At 43.9% G+C, this 16,279-nt stretch overlaps 1 protein-coding gene across 1 annotated transcript in view; it reads right to left on the bottom strand.

Moving 5' to 3' along the window:
• Positions 1 to 226: 226 nt before the first annotated feature.
• Positions 227 to 16,279, bottom strand: part of lats2 (large tumor suppressor kinase 2) — a 30,399-nt gene continuing 14,346 nt past the window's right edge. The window contains exons 3-9 of the mRNA XM_008431565.3: positions 11,328 to 11,460; positions 9,398 to 10,980; positions 7,651 to 7,878; positions 7,199 to 7,553; positions 6,751 to 6,933; positions 6,547 to 6,653; positions 227 to 5,926 (exon numbers count right to left, since the gene is read on the bottom strand). Coding sequence (XP_008429787.1) covers positions 5,381 to 5,926; positions 6,547 to 6,653; positions 6,751 to 6,933; positions 7,199 to 7,553; positions 7,651 to 7,878; positions 9,398 to 10,980; positions 11,328 to 11,460 — 3,135 coding nt within the window. The 3' untranslated portion in view covers positions 227 to 5,380. The remainder of the gene's footprint in view (positions 5,927 to 6,546; positions 6,654 to 6,750; positions 6,934 to 7,198; positions 7,554 to 7,650; positions 7,879 to 9,397; positions 10,981 to 11,327; positions 11,461 to 16,279) is intronic.

The following is a 16,279-nucleotide window of genomic DNA, read 5'->3' as shown; positions in this document are numbered from 1 at the left end:
AGGTTGAAACAACCTTATACGAGGTTGCTTCAACCTTATAGTTGTTGATAGTAATCAGATTACTTTGAACCCAGATCCTCCATGGCAATAAATACTTCTAGGCTGGCCTACATTGTTTTGTTTCTCTTAACTTTTTTTTCCCCTTATTTCATTTAAGCATTTTTACTTGCCCATCTAAAACAATTTTTACAGTGTCATGTTTCTTTCACATATGAATCCACTCGTGTTCAAGTTGGTTAATTTAATTTATTCATACATTTTACACACCAGGACATTAAAAGTATTTTTACAATTTCTCAGTTCATACATGAATGTAAAAAAAAAAAAAAAGTCAAAATTAGAACATGTATCCATGAATACTGCGTTCACGGTTTTTCCAACATTAGCACAAAACTTGGAAAAAAAGACAAAAGAGGATAAGAAGATACAAAAAATATGTATATCTGTATAAATATAAATCTTAAGAGTAACAAGATTGTATCAAACACAAAGGAGAGAAAAAAACTTAAGTGCTTTAGAGTAAAAAATACAAACTGAAGGTTTATAAAAGCCTTAAGGAAATGAGAGGACAAAGTCAGTTGAAGATTGTCAGTCGTAACTGTAACACACACATCCAGGAAAACACGACACACACTTTGTGGCATTCGCTCATTCTGAAGCCGTCTTTGCCCACAGAGGAGGCAGTTCGGGTTAACGAAGACAGAACAGACAGCGCTGGGGAACAATGACAGAGCAGCACCAGCCTTTGATCACTATTAATGATAATCCTGATTAGTTTGCATCATATTTCTTTCTGTCCTGCAGCTAAACGGCAAAAATGCTGGCTGTGTTTACATGCAGGAAGTCGGCTTCAGTCCGGTTTCAAACTAGCGCTAAACACTTTCATAAAAACAACAGCAACGATCTGGTTATTTCACATTAAATTATAGCTGCTGTTGAGTAGCTAGCCTGTTAAATGAAATGTAAAAATCAAGGAAAAGACAAATTTGTAAAGCAACTTAGCCTGGGTCTCACACTTTTTAACCTGCCCATGTCTGGCTGCAGCAATATGAAGTCAAAATGAAGAAAAGTAAGAGAACAACAATTCAATGTGGGCGTTTCAATCTGCATTAACCCTTTCATGCATAGTGGTCACTACAGTGGACAGCTATCTAAAAGCCATTTTCTTGTGCTTCTTGTGGATTTTTATGTAATAATGCACACATGTTATAAATGCATTAGTGTCCACTTAAGTGGACACTAATGCGTCATAAAATACACTATCAACTACTGGCCATCAGCTGCAAATGCAAGAAATTATTTTTGTCAAATCCAATATGGCCGACAGCCAAGAAAGCATGCCAGCTGACCAGGTCCCTCCTTCTACTGCAGACGACTCTTGCAGGTAAAAAAGCTATTGTGACATCAGATAACCCCTAAAGAACAATACTAGTGATGCATGTTTCAAACAACAACTTTGTATTTGGAGAAAATTAAAATTGATCACCTAAAAAAAAAAAAAACTTTTTTTTACAAACTTTTTTTTTCCTATTTTTTTTTTTATGCCATAAGAAAATCAAAAATAAATGTGGAAAAAAATCCTGACACAAAGGATCATAATTTATGCATGAAAGGGTTAAATTGGATGGAAAAGTTAACTCCAGTCCTTGTAATTCTCCGTCCTTGCTCCTCATGTTCTCTGGGTTCTGCTGGTCGGCTTGTTGGTTCTGGATTAGAAGAGGAGGAATGTTTGTTGCATGTGAACACAGTGAAACAGAGCATGCTCTGTCAGACTCCCCACGGCAAAAACAAAAGAGAAAAAGTAGTCTTCAGGAAAGAAAAGAAAAATACAAAAAACAAGGCAGTCTTAAGATTGTGTTGCTTAGGATAGGGAAAAAAGGCACATTTACACAAACAGTGATATAAAATCAAAACATTGTCAAGCAAAAGCAAACCAACACACTCTTCTGCAGAGCCATGTTAACCCCACAGCTCCAATCAACCAGGAAACCACTTAAACACCTGTGACTTTCTGATAAAAAAAGAAAAAAAAGAAAATAAAGTCAGAAGGTTTTAGGAGCAGTTTGGTTTCAACCGATTTAAGAAAATATAAAGAAGTCAGTTCGGCACAATAGAGAGCATTTGCTGATTTGATGATTGTCAAACAGCGAAACGACGCGAGAAGCAGATCTCCGACTCTAACGCGGCGCCGCTCTGCGACAAAGACAGACGCTAAGCGTTTCGGGATAAATAACAGAGAACGTGTCGAACCGTTTTGAAGCTCCGTGTATTAGAGAAGGCAACCTAAGGATAAAATAACTGAATCCAACCTGCACTAGTCATTTTCATCTAACGTTTCGGCTCCGTCTTCCTCTGAACCGCTCCAGTCTCCGCCGGTCGGGACCAGCCCGGCCGAAGGAGTCCAGAAGCCCCAATGTTCTGCAAACACCCGCCACCACAACTATCATCATCATAATCATCATTATCATCATCATCATCACATTCGTCGTCGAGTGGCCACACGCGCTACAACACTCGGTTAGAAACGTCCAGAGCACAAACACTCGTTCTTTAAAACCGCAACAAAAACAGGAGACGGAACACGTCACGTAGGTAATATTAACCACAACGATAAGCAGCATCTTCTAACTGATAAAAAGAAAATTATATATTTATATATAAATCAATATATTTGTACATTTCTGAACTTCTAAAATGGTATTTTGCGTTTAGAAAACTATATACAGGTCATTTTGTATTGCACATAGTCACACTGTCACATGTTTGGTTCGTTTTTCGTGGCCGCCTCCGAAAGTATGACGGGAGGACGGCGAAGATGCAACACAACTGCAGGGGGCTGAGTCTTTGAGAAGGAGCTGGAAATCTGATCGTCTTTGTGAAAGTCTCCTTTATGTTTTAGTTTTCGGTTCGTGTTTGGATGTTTCGAGATATTTTCTAGTTCTTCCGTGATCAGACGGCCGAATTAAGACGGCGTGACGATATCCTCGCCCCCCGCAGTGAAAAGTTTTAAATCTACGAAAAGAAAACATCTGACGACGAGGACCAGATGCTTGGATAGAATTTTAAGTGCTAAAGGGTTGCCACACTCTTCGGTGTGGACGTTGTTACTGAACGAAGACTCAAAGTTAGCCGTTTTCAGAGCTATGAGAAGCCATTGAGAAATGAAACTATTTCCTATGACTTGTGGTTCATTTAGTTCTTATCCCATGAAGCTTTCAACCTTATCTGGCCTGAACTGGATTTGGAAATATTTGGAGCCCTTTTTGGTTTCCCGGGCTAAGTGCTAATACTTCAAAAAATATCACGACTGTAATCATGTAATCTTAGTTTTAAAACAGTAAAACATCTGTTTTTCAGTGACAGCTCTCTCTCTCTCACTCACAGATGTTGCAATATAAATAAAGATCATTCATAACAGGAAGACTACAAAACATAATAAAAAACATTTCCTATGTAAGAGTTTTTAAAAAGAAATTGCAATATCGGCAGAGCAAAGCTTTACAAAAACTGACAGAAATTGGCCACAAAACTGATTGGTGCATTTTTACTGTGTTTGGATATCGGCGCTTCAGGTTATAAGTCCATCCTGATGAGCCTGAGTGTACTTAGTTACAAACAGGCCTGTGTTTTCTTGTAAAAATAAAGAAAACGTCAAACGTAGTTAGAAAAACGTGGCCCAATAAGTGCTTACAAAATTTACCTACAAAAAGAAGTTTTCTTCTTCTTTTTTTTTTAATCACTGCAGTGTTTCAGTCTAGATTAAAATCAGCTATTTTTGTGTTTTTAAACGTAATGGGAAAGTCAAGACCGAGCTGAGCTGAACCTCGACAGAATACAGAGCAGGAATAAACGTCTCAGTTCAGAGGAGGAGGAGACTCCCTGAATTAAATTTGGCACAAAACGAGGCAGGTTCATCTACGTCCGCTAGATGGCGCTAAACGCTCTGAAGAATACTTTAGTTTCATTGAACACCTTTTTGTGTTTGTTGAGGACAGCCTGTCCCAGACACTTTGTGAGAGACAGTATCAAAAACACTAATACAGAATAAAGTATTCACACCTTTTTGAACTTTTTGTCACGTTACCAACACAGACTTCCATGGTTACTATGTGTTAGACCAACACAAAGTAGTGAAGTGGAGGCTTTTTATTTGCAGATTAATCTGAAAAGTGTGGCGTGCATTTGTATTCAGCCCCATTTTTTCTTGATTGCCTGAAATATAATCTAGTGCAATCCAAAAAATCCTGACTGTGCAGAAAACTGAAAAGTCTAGAGTTCAGTTTGGAACAAGCCATGCAGAAGACCCAAAAACAAAATAAATTATTTGTGCACATCACCTGGGAAACAAACACAACAGAGCAGAACTGATTGGTTTAGATCACAGGTGTCAAACTCCAGTCCTCCACTGTCCTGCAGTTTTTAGATGTGCCACAGGTACAAAACGCTGGAATGAAATGGCTTAATTACCTCCTCCAAGGTCTCCAGAGCCCTGCTAATGACCTAATTACTCTATTCAGGTGGCCCAGCAGAGGCACATCTAAAAACTGCAGGACAGCGGCCCTCCAGGACTGGAGTTTGAGACCCCTGGTTTAGATCAAATCCTACTAATGTGTTAGAATGGCCCAGTCAAAGTCTAGACGTATACCCAATCAAGAATCCGTGGCAAAAAAATAAATAATAAAATTGTTAACAAATGCTCTCCTTGAAAGCAAAGTCTCCAGCTGGTAAAGATGCAACAAAACTGTTTCAACTCATTGGTTGCGAGTAGAAATGTGTGCCACACTTTTCAGATTTTCATTTGAATATCTCTGTCATTCCACTTCACAATTATGTGCTGCTTTCAGTTGGTCAATCACATAAAATCCAATAATAATCTGAGGTTTGTGGTTGTCAACATGGCAAAAAGTGAAAAAAAAAAAAAAGAGGTCAAGGTTCATGCACCTGTACGTCCGGGGTTATACTGAGTAAGCTTGGCTGTGCGTGCGAGTCATTGTCTTTTTAGCTTATTTTGCAGAAGCTGTGAAAGAGACGCAATCAGTCCGTAAACAGTTTCCACCTCCCACATCGCTGTGAGTGTAAAGCAGCAGAACAAGAAGCAGTCCTCCAGGTGTTTCAATCATCCGTAAGACCGACGGTGGAAGGAATGGGACAGGAAACCGCTGGGAGAACCAGATGCAGAAAACCGGTCCTCCAGGAATAATAATAACAACAAAAACAATAATAATAATGATATTCAACTCCCGTCTGCTTCCTCTTGGTTTCTTTCTTTCTGCTGTTAGTTGGTCCCAGGTTGGAGGAGATTTGCAGTCAGCTCACCAGGGGGCGATGTGCCTCTCATCCTGCTCCTGCTTTACACAGACATGTTCGGCCTCTCCACACTCTAGACGTACACCGGCTCACACCCCTCCCGTCCCTCTCCTTCCTCTTCGTCGTCTTCCACCTCCTCCTCCTCTTCCTCCGTCTCCTCGCCCTCCTCCGGGCCTGCACCGGGGACGCTCAGGCAGGCGTCGGCCTCGGGGGGCTTCGGGTAGCGGAAGGGGCAGCCGTGGTCGTCGAAGAACCTCCGGAATGTGAACTCGTAGAAGGCGTGCTCCGGGTGCTTGCCGTGCGGCGAGCAGAGCGCGTCCAGGGTCCGGGTGCTGTCACCACTGTCGCTCCACGACCCGGGGCCCCCCTCCTCCTCCACGGGGTCAAAGTTGGACGTGTCCATGGGGTGGGCGATCTTGGGCCGGTAGGGAGCCGGCTGCTGACGCAGGTTACTGGAGAAGTCCACCTCGGAGAAGAAGGGGTGGGCCTTGATCTCGCCGGCGCCGTTGGCGCCCAGACGCTCCTCGGCGGAGCAGCACAGTCGACCGATGATATCCACGGACTCCGGGCTTAGCTTGACCTGCGGCGGCACATGGAGGGTGCTTTCCCAGTTGATTACCTGCAGAAGTGAAGGTGCAGGTGAGGTTTACTCTCACTTCACTGTCATTAAAAAGAACAAAACTCTGACCTGAACCTTCAGAGACGCATAAAGACAGTTACAAAGTCGGCCTTTTATCTCACCTGAAGAATTTTATTAATTTGAACAGAAACAAAAGTGAAGTTATTGGCTCCGGGCCAAAAGATGAGCAATCTCGAGTCAATGCACAGCTTCAGTTATAGCAGCTACAGACTTGAGATCAGGCCTGAAATCTGGGAGTAGTGATGACCTCTGACCTGAACCTTCAGAGTCACATAAAGACAGTTACAAAGTCGGCCTTCTATCACCTGAAGAACATTTCGAGGATTAGAGGACTAATGTCTCAGCAAGATCTAGAGAAACTCATCCATGTGTTTATTTTTTGTCATCATTTAAAAACTGCATTTTAGGTTTTCTTGACTGATGTTTAAATTTGTTTGATGCTCTGAAACACTCAAGTGTGACAAATACACCATTGTGTATACAGTGAACTTTGGAACAGATTCAGAGTTTTCAGTTTCTGTCTAAGCTGAATGTATAAATTGTTAAAATTTATACATTCATTTTTGCATTAATTTGGCATAAATTTTTTTCTCACTGACCTTAATCTGAGTCTCGGTGGGTGTCGGAGCGAGGAAAGGTGGTTGTCCCACCAACATCTCAAAAAGAATCACTCCCACGCTCCACCAGTCACACAACTGAGTGTAGCCTGCAAAAAGCACACAAACGGGGCGGTAAAAACAAACAAACAAAAACAAAACAAAACATGCACTTCAATAATAATAGACATAAACGTTATCGGCCACCTTTGCGCAGCAGAACCTCGGGGGCAATGTAATTTGGCGTTCCAACCAATGAGTGAGCCAGGCAGCGCTGGTGCTGCCGGTTGGCGCGCTGCTCCAGCGTCATCAGCCGGTCGCCACAGCGACAGTTGGATACGTCGTCCCAGGCGTCGCTGGGCTCCATGCTGTCCTGCCTGATGTGACTCCCTGGAGAAGGAAGATTTGTAAAGACATAAGTTTCTGAATTAAATAAATGCATAGACTAGTGGAGGAAAAAAGCAAGACTTTATTGGTGTACTTGGTATCTCAAGTGCTCAAAATCAAAGAGTTTAATAAAACTTTGAGCTTGGGGTTATAGCATCTAACTCTGCAAATAAAATACATTCGGGTTTAATTTGACTAATACTTGCACAAAAATGATTTAAAAAAACAACAAAAAGAACAAGAGCAATCTCAAACAAAGGTGGCCAACCTTTCTGGTAGTATTTGGAGTTGTGTGTCCAACGGAAGCCCGTGCAGAGGCCGAAGTCCGTCAGTTTGATGTGGCCGTCCGAGTCGATGAGGATGTTGTCGGGCTTGATGTCGCGGTGGATGAAACCCATCTTGTGGACACTCTCGATGGCCAGCGTCAGCTCGGCTATGTAGAAGCGCGCCAGGAGTTCGGGGAACACCCCCATCCGGATGAGGAGGCTCATCATGTCTCCCCCGGGGATGTAGTCCATGACGAAGTAGAGGCTGTCGCGGTCCTGGAAGGAGTAGTAGAGGCGCACCACCCACTCGTTGTCTGCTTCCGCCAGGATGTCGCGCTCCGCTTTTACATGGGCCACCTAAAAAAAACAACAACCAGGAACCAGTTAAAACTGGTGAGCTGAGCCGGTGAGGGTCGGATTGGTGGAACGGAGCACAGGTCCAGTCATGAGTCACCTGGTTGCGGTTGAGGACGTCTTTCTTGCGCAGCGTTTTCATGGCATAAAGTGCACCGGTGTCAACTTTCCGCGTCAGGCACACTTCACCGAAGGCGCCGATGCCGAGAGTCTTGATTTTGACGAACATGGACTTGTCCATTTTGGCCCGGCGCAGTCGGTTGTAGTTGGACTCCTTTTGGTTCAGCATCTTCCTCATCTGCTCCTGCTCTGCTTCCGACAGGCCAGCCTGGGGAGAGAACGTCCAAATATGACGATTCAGCCAAACTATGAGGGACAATCCATGCACTTTGGTCAATACTTTTAATATTTATCGCTGTAACAGCATTATAAGTGGATCAGACATGATTAAACGGATTAATCATGATGAATTATTGAAATAACCGACAACTCATTTAGCAATCTGGAGTTTGAGGACTCTAAAGAACAACATATTCAGAACAGTTACTAAGCCTAAACTGTACAAAAAATAAATAGATTTTGCATTAAAGAAAAACAGAGCCTTTGTCTGTAAATCTGTTCTACCCAAAACTCTTCAAGTGGTTTTAGCTTCACCTGGATCTAATTCTTTAAAAAAAAAATCTCATATTAAGAACATTTTGTTATCCTGTAAATAATCCAGTGTTTCTCCACCCTGGTCCTCACCGCCCCCCTGCTCTGCATGTTTTAGATGTGCCTCTATTCCAGAACAGCTGATTCAAATGACTGCATGACCATCAAGTGCTGCAGAAGCCTGTTAATCACCCAGAGATACAATTCAGGTGTGTGGCAGAAGGGAAACACCTAAAACATGCAGGGCAGGGGGGCGGTGAGGACCAGGGTTGAGAACCACTGGGTTAATCCAAAAACTAAATCCCAGATCAGTCCTGCACTGTGTTGATGTTAAGTCAAGCTGAGCTTTTCACATGTTGGTATTAGAAGGATTTAATTTAGCAATGCTGTGTTACTACATTTGAGGCAATAAAATGTTTATTTTGTTGTTTAGAAAAGGAATTCATGTGTTTATTTGCATCTGTAATGAAAATTTTATAATGTGCTCCTCACCCCTTGGGTGCTTTAGATTGTGTCTGCATGATCTCATCATGAGATTGGTCAAGCTGCTCTCCTATAGATCTCTACAGTGCCAGATAACAGCAGGAGAGCTTCTTGATCCTGGAGACTATCTGAGTGTTACTTCCCCAACCCAGAACTTATCTGCCCTCTTTAGCATGAAAGAACAACCCCCGATCCTTAACAATAGACAAATGGCCAGACCATCTGTGTTGGGCTCCACAGAATCCCTGATACATAACAATCAGGGATTCACACCTATTGTCCAATCAAGTCTCTCTTCTCAGACCAGAACAAAAGGAAGCCAGATTCACTGTTGGTCAGATCAGACTTGACTGACTGCTTGACTCTGTATTTCTGTTCTCACCTTGCAAGGTAGATGTATTAAATTTATTAAATCCAAAGGTTTAGATTGCCACAGCAATCCAAAATCCAAAGGTTTTAATACTTTTCTTATTTCTTCTCATCCAGACGCTTAAGTAATTTTTTCCACATTATTTAGTGTATATATTGTATAAAAAGGCTTATGTGGTTAAATAAGGAATCTGCGGAATGTGAATTTTTGTTTAAATTAATTCATTTAGTTTATATAATTCATTTTGTTTACAACTCACAACAAATGTTTGATTAATGGTTTAATCATCAGAACAAATTGATAACTAAACCAGTCGTTGAGTAGTGAGGGTGTGTCTTCTCACCTTGGACATCTCCTGTTCCAGCTGCAGCCTCCGGTTCAGTTTCTGCTGGTAGGTCTTCATCACGTTCTCGATGTGCTGCTCCATGTAGAACTTGAAGGCGAAAGGCGAGTAGGTTTTGATGCGCGACTCTCTCTTCTCCTCGTCCCGTCCGTTCTTTCTGACGGGAACGGGTGACGTCTGGATCTGTTTCTTGTCTTTCACCGCTTTCTCTGCCTTGCCCGCCTTCGTCTTCTCTTTGACCTGCTGGCTGTCCTCGGCCTTCCCGCTCCCCCCGCTGCTGCTGCTGCTGCGGCCGCCTCTGGTGGTGGCGTTGCTGAGATCTGACCCGCTGGCTCCGCCTCCTTCCAGAACCCCCGGCTCCCCCGCAGGTATGAGCAGGCTCTTTGGGTACGGTGGAGGGGGGCAGCGCGGCTCCTGGGCGGGTTCTAGCGGGTAGGACTCCTCCGGCATGTAGGGGAGGGGTTCTGCTGCGTCCGGCGCCTGAGCCGTCATCCAGCCGGGATGGCACGGACCCACTGCCGTTTTGGGCTCTGGTCTCATCACGCGGATGCTCTTGACTGGCTGTTGGATGGGTGGGGACGTCACAGCTGTGATGGTGTTTGGAGGCCCCATGGAGGAGTCCTGCTTCCCGGCGGTGGGGGGCGCAGTCATGGTCGGTCTAACGCCGTTCGGAGCAGTGGAGCGGCTGTTGAAGGAATTTGTTCTGCTGGGAACGCGCACTTCCCCTCTAAACGGGCCCTGGGGCTGGGGTTGCCTGGCTGCCGGGGTCCCGTCGGCACCCGGGGGGCCGGCCCAGTGATGCTCATACAGGTCCAGGTTGAGGCTGGCTCTGGAGGGGGTCATCATACCCTGAGGCAGGTCTGAGAACTCAGGGCCCATGGGTGGCACGCCGCCAGGGGACCGGGACATCATGTGGACCTGGTGGGACGTGGGGCTGGCCTGGCGGGGGTGGGAGTGAGAGGACAGGTACAGGTTGGCCGGGTATCCTCCGCCCGCCGACCCATTCTGAGACATCGCCCCTTTCGCCTGCATGTTGACGTAGTTGTCCGGAGGTCCCATCGGGGGCGGCTGCATCTTGTTCTGGAAGGACGGGGTCCGCTTGACACCGTATCCGGCCGGTTCCATCAGGTGCTGCCTGGCATGAGCATAGTCATAGTGCGGGCCCGGGACGGGTCCCCCTGGTGGCTGTGGCTGGAGCTGCTGACCAGCAACGCCGTAGCTCATCATGGGCCCGTGCTGCTCCATGCCGCTGGGGTAGGCCTTCTGCGGGGCGCTCGGTGGGTACATGGCGCTGCCCGGGTTGCTCTGGGTGGGCATCACTGGAGGATAGCTGCCCATGCTGGGGGGCCGGCCCATCGGGTTGCCCATAGCTGGGCCCTGAGCTGAGCTCGAGGGGGGCATCATGTAGTTTATGACGGGGGGAGCGCCCATGTAGACTCTGGTCAGGTCGCTCTCAGGGCCGTAACCTGCTGCCCCGTCATACATCTGAGCCCCCATCTGATGATACGGAGGCAGGGCGCCGGCCTCACCCGGAACCTCTAAAGGGGGACGGTGGTCCATCCCCTTCGGCATGCCGGCTTTTCCTTCAGCGGAAGAGAAACATCGTTCATTACATCCTGTTCAGCATCAACAGTGTCAGCTAATACAACAGACCCAAGTGAAGTCGGCTGCCTCCATCGTCTTGAAATTAAATTAGTGTCAAACTATGCCACACAAATTGTAGCTGCACAAACACAGCACAATTAACTTGCATCAATTTAGTTTGTTCTGTTCATATGGGAATAGAGCTGGTTTCTTAACAATCACAAACTATTTTTGCTGCACAAACCTAGAACAAAGTTGGACAGCAGTTCTGTTAACTTGAAGACGTTTGGTGGGGCCAACTACACCAGATGTAGTGAAGAGAAACAGAGTCCAGTGGTGTTTGTACCTGGTGAAGTCTGCTTGATGACCCGAACAATGAGCTCGTTGCGTGGGTCAAGGTAACCCATTTTACTGATGTACTCCAAGGCCGCTTCGATATTCCTGCTTCCAGTCTGCTTCAGCGCCCGCACTGCCATTTCCTGACGAAAACAAACACACAGGGACATTTATTATTGAGAAATTTGGTCATTACAATTAAATGTTTATTGATCTTTGAGAAAATGTTCTTTCATCACTATGACACTATCAATATATTACTTGAAAATGGTCTCAAAACAACATTATTGTTTATCACAATAATTTCTGGGACTATTTATTGTCCATCAAAGTTGGTTATTGCATCAGGCCTATTTGTAATCTCTCTCCGACTTATTTTGTGTGTTGCAAAACAAACAAAAAATCCAACCAGGTCCTGTTCTAAGCCCTGATCTGATATTTGATGACTAGGAATAGATTTAATTTTGAATCTCTAGAAAGAGATTTAATTTTGGAGATAAAGTATTTTGAATTCGAATTGAATTGAATCCAAGAGGATCTGGTTAAGGTATTTAGATGAGCATGAAATCTTTTCTTATTCATCATTTGACTTAATACCACCTGGTAGCACTACCACATACAATAAATCTTCCAATATTAAGTTTTTCTACAAGATATCTCAGGAAGATCTTTAAGTAGACACATAAAAATATAAACAAAATGTGTTTGCTCAAATTAAGTATTAGTTTTTATTCATTTTTAGATTTATATTTTTGATATTCTAAAAAAAAAAACAACATATTTTGAGTTTACAGTTTTGTTTTTCAGCATTTAAGTACACTATATGTTTGAGGATTTCAAAGTTGACCCAAATTGATAGTTACCGTTTTCCATCGTAGCGCAGCTCTACTCAACCACACATGGAAATAAGCATCGTTTACATGAATATACTAAGCATAAAAAAGATGCTCATTAGCACATGAGTTTCTTCTGTGTGCTTTGCTGTAAAACACCCGTCCTATGCTTGTGTGGATGTTTGCCACAAATCTCTTGAAATGTTGGGAATGGGGAGCAGCCAACACAGAGATGCTTTCATGTCGGCTTAACAACAGTAAACAGAGAGGCAGAGTGCTAGGCAGCAAGAAATGTGGGGCCACACCCAGGTGAGGAAATCCCCTCAAATGGCATATGATCTCACTTCAGGCACATTTCAATGCCTGGCTCCTGCGACAAAGTCGCTCAGGTGCCCCTGCTGGCCACAGGCAGAAACAGCAGCAGCTGATCCACAGGGAATATATACATAGAAATATGTCTAAATATATATTTTTACTGCGAAACTGAAACAAAGTGACTAGGAGGATACCTAGGAAGAAAAGAGAATCCGTTTTCTTTGTTCTGTACAATGAAGGGAATGATGCCTGGAGACACGTCTTCCCCCAGGAATGCTTTCCTGACTCAACTTTCTGCTTCTTCTCAGTCAGGCTGGCAGCTTGCAGTTGCCAGCAGGAAACTAAATCCAATCTAAATTGTTTAAAAGCGCGGCTCGCTTGTAGGCACACTGATCAGAGAGCCAGGAAACGTCAAGGTCGTGCTCCTTCTGTACTTTCTGTAAACTGTGTGTGCCACATTGTGTGAGTTTACTGGACCCTGCCATACCGTCCTCTCCCACGCTGGCATGCACCTTTAAATCTCAGGGCTCACCACGCTTACACATCAGTGTTTACACGCCGCTTCCTGTGTGTGTGTGTGTTTGCTGCATTCCTGCGCGGCCTGAGGAGAGCGTCAGCTGCCAGAGCCGCCCTGTTGCTGTCACATTTTGTCCTGTGTTTTTTTTTTCTTTTTAAAGCCACGTTTGCTCTGCGCTTTCTGGCGATACGTTTCAAAGGTTACACCAGACCGACCAACGGAGAGACTGTGGGAGTTTTTAGAGCTTTTGAAAAGTGAGATTGAGTTTGAAGAGGGAGAAACACAAAAGACGACAGGAAGCAAAAGCAGCGATGGTTTTTGTGATGAGAAACTGAAAAAGTTTCTTTCAGTAAACTCTGGGGAAAATATTAAAAATAAAATCTGCTATAAAAAAGTACTTCAAAGTGTTGTTTAAAAAAAACATGCTCGAAGTGTCTCCTTGATGAAAGGATTATAACATTTCAATAAAATAGAATATGTAGTCTGATGACATTAAAGCAGGGATTAAACACTTTTCATTAAACCCTCATTTCTGTCTTTAAAAAATTAACTCAACAAGTTGTTGCTAGGTAACCAACCTTTTTTGTCTAGCTGTGAGAGGTTGAGCAGCTAAAGCCTTTCCTCTGCCTACATCTCCCAGAATGCTGAGCGGTTCTGGATCAGAGTTCAGCGAAATTATTCTATTCTATGTCTTATCAATTGATATTGATCCTGTGTGCGTGGTGGTATATATTTTTATTGATGTGCACAGAACATCACCGGAGCTGAGTTTGGAACATTAGACTGTAAAAAGAAAAATGATAAAAGACGGTTCACCAACTGTTTTTTGTTTATGCGTCTTTTCTCCTGAAACATGACCAACTGGTTCCTGATTAAATTCTTCATTTGCAATTTTATCATTATCATCATTAACTTTTCTTTTATATATCAGCCATAGTTGAAACAAAGTGGTGAACAACGTGAGATAAAGCATAAAAATAAAGAGACAAAGCTAATAAGCACACAGTAATGGCTTACAAACTCGATTCAGAAACAAGGCTCCGACTTCCAAGAACATTGTCTAAATTTCTGCTTAAACAAATGAAATGATGTCAAAATATCAATAAGGAAACTTATCAATGTCATTGTGTTCTCCTAGTGCAACACTAGTTTCCTGTGAAATCCTTTTATTCGTGTCAACAGGGGGCATCAGTGAAGCACCATCCTGAACACAGACGGTGCATAGACGGACTCAATCCCAACAAAAACCAAAACATGTTTTTCTGCTGCTGTCATCTTCTGTCTTTCCATCTCATCTAAAATATTCAAACCGTCACATATTCCATAATCTGTAATCTGGCTTTAATCAGGTCCAGGTTTAGTAGAACCACCATAACAGCTCCTCTTTCTCTCCTCCCTCCGCCCCCTCTGGATGTGGGCCGGTCTGCTGACCCTGGTCGTCATGGCGACAGATGTGTCTCGCTCAAATTCTTCGGCACAGGAAGCAGGAATTTGAGCTATTTCCGATCTGGACAGAGTCTCTTTTTCTCCCTTTCCCTCTGTCGTTCTCATTTTGAAAATAACCAGGCCGCATTTTGCACCCTTGTCATAACAGTCCGAGCGCCGCGAACCACCGACTTATCCCAAACGCATAATCACTGGCCTGCAATTTCTACCAAAAGATGCCCAAGATGCAGTGGCAGGCAATCCCAAGAGTTTTCCCCTCTGTAAAACATTTCCCAGAGTATCCTTGATTTTTAAGCCTTGTTGCTGACCCAGATCAGACTTGACCCCAGAAATCAAAGCCACGTGAATGGCAATCAGGAGTCCAAATGGTGCGGTCTACCCTCTCTTCCTCATTATTGAAACATGTGCAAAGAAATATTTAAGGTATTACATGTTATGACAGAGTGAATCCAGGGATGCCTCATCCTCTGTGCAAACATACATAACAAAAAAAAGAAAAACAATGTTGAATCACACGTCGAACGCCTTAATATGCTTGGTGACGAGCCAGATTCCTGTCGGGGCCCAAAGTTCATCCTGAAGGTCCGGAAAAGGTTCGGCTTGGAAGGTCAGGGAAGAAAATGTACAGAAGTCATCAAAAGCTTCCCTTCGTTTCACTTCCTGGATTTTCTTGTCATTTTGATGCCTGGCATGCCACCCCCACCTCCCACTCCCTCTCAAAGACATTTCCTCCTTTAAAAAAAAAAAAAGATTATGTAACGTGCCACATTGGTATATAATCTGCAGCTGGGAAACGGCAGGAAAGCCGAGAAGCGCTGATGGGAGATGGCCTGAAAAACGAAGGGCCATCTGAAGAAGAAGAAGTGACCGAGGCGGTACAAGGATTACTCTCACACATCGTCCAAAGTAGAAAACTAACGGACCGTTTCATCCGACTGCATTTGACATTTATTTACATGTTATAAAGCACAGCGTTAATCCGCTGCCAAAAAAAAACACAGTTTTCTGTTTGGAAATGTTTCTGGTCACATAAAATGCAAAAGGAACAGCCACCAATCAGAAATGTAACATTACTGCACAGTAAGAACTAGAAAAGCAGGTGTTTAATTCCACATTTTCAAGTCAGACATCATAAGACAGAGGAAGATGGACCCCTGGTTCTGTTGGGCTAAGACACCACGGCCGCCTATAAATACCTGAAATCCACCAATACTTGAAAAACAAAGGTTCTAATTTTTTTGTTTCAAAATTTGTTTTTCAATTTTAGCATGTTTATTTCCCCCACTCACTTCCTTCCTTGAAAATTGATTAAAACACTTGAACTCTTTCTGTAGGTGCTGTGGTAGCCTCACACCCTTGTTTCCTGCCATTTTAGAGCGTTAAGTTTGTTTCTTTCATATTCCTTTTGTTGAGCCATCTTAAAAAAGAAACATCAACAAAACAATCCAAGAGACACCAGTCCACAGGAAAAAACAGAGCCAAACACCCTGCGGTGGCGTCTGACAGACAGAGGAAGAGGAGGAGAGGCGACACGTTGGGCGGTGACTAGACCGGAGCAGGAGGAACTGTTCCACCCTGCTGCCATTGAATATTCCCTTCCTGTTTGGACTGACTGGGCCGGGCCTGCTCTGCTCCATTCACAATCGTGGCAGTAATGGAGGTCAGCTAGCGAGTGCGAGCGGCAGAGGAAATGGAACCGACGTGCTCTTTGTGCGGATGACCGACTGAAATGCTGGATAAGCAATAATGTGGCGTAGGTGATACGACAGATGAGCGTGTGGTTCCTTTAAAAAGGCCGAGGTCAGGGACAAAATGTAACAGCAGTATGAGTTTTTGTAAAAAACCAAAAAA

Source organism: Poecilia reticulata, chromosome 2 (assembly GCF_904066995.2).
Source record: "Poecilia reticulata chromosome 2, P_reticulata-male-v2, whole genome shotgun sequence".
NCBI classification, from domain to species: domain Eukaryota; kingdom Metazoa; phylum Chordata; class Actinopteri; order Cyprinodontiformes; family Poeciliidae; genus Poecilia; species Poecilia reticulata.
The sequence above is the reverse complement of the archived record's forward strand: the minus strand, read 5'-3'. Positions and strand labels throughout refer to the sequence as shown.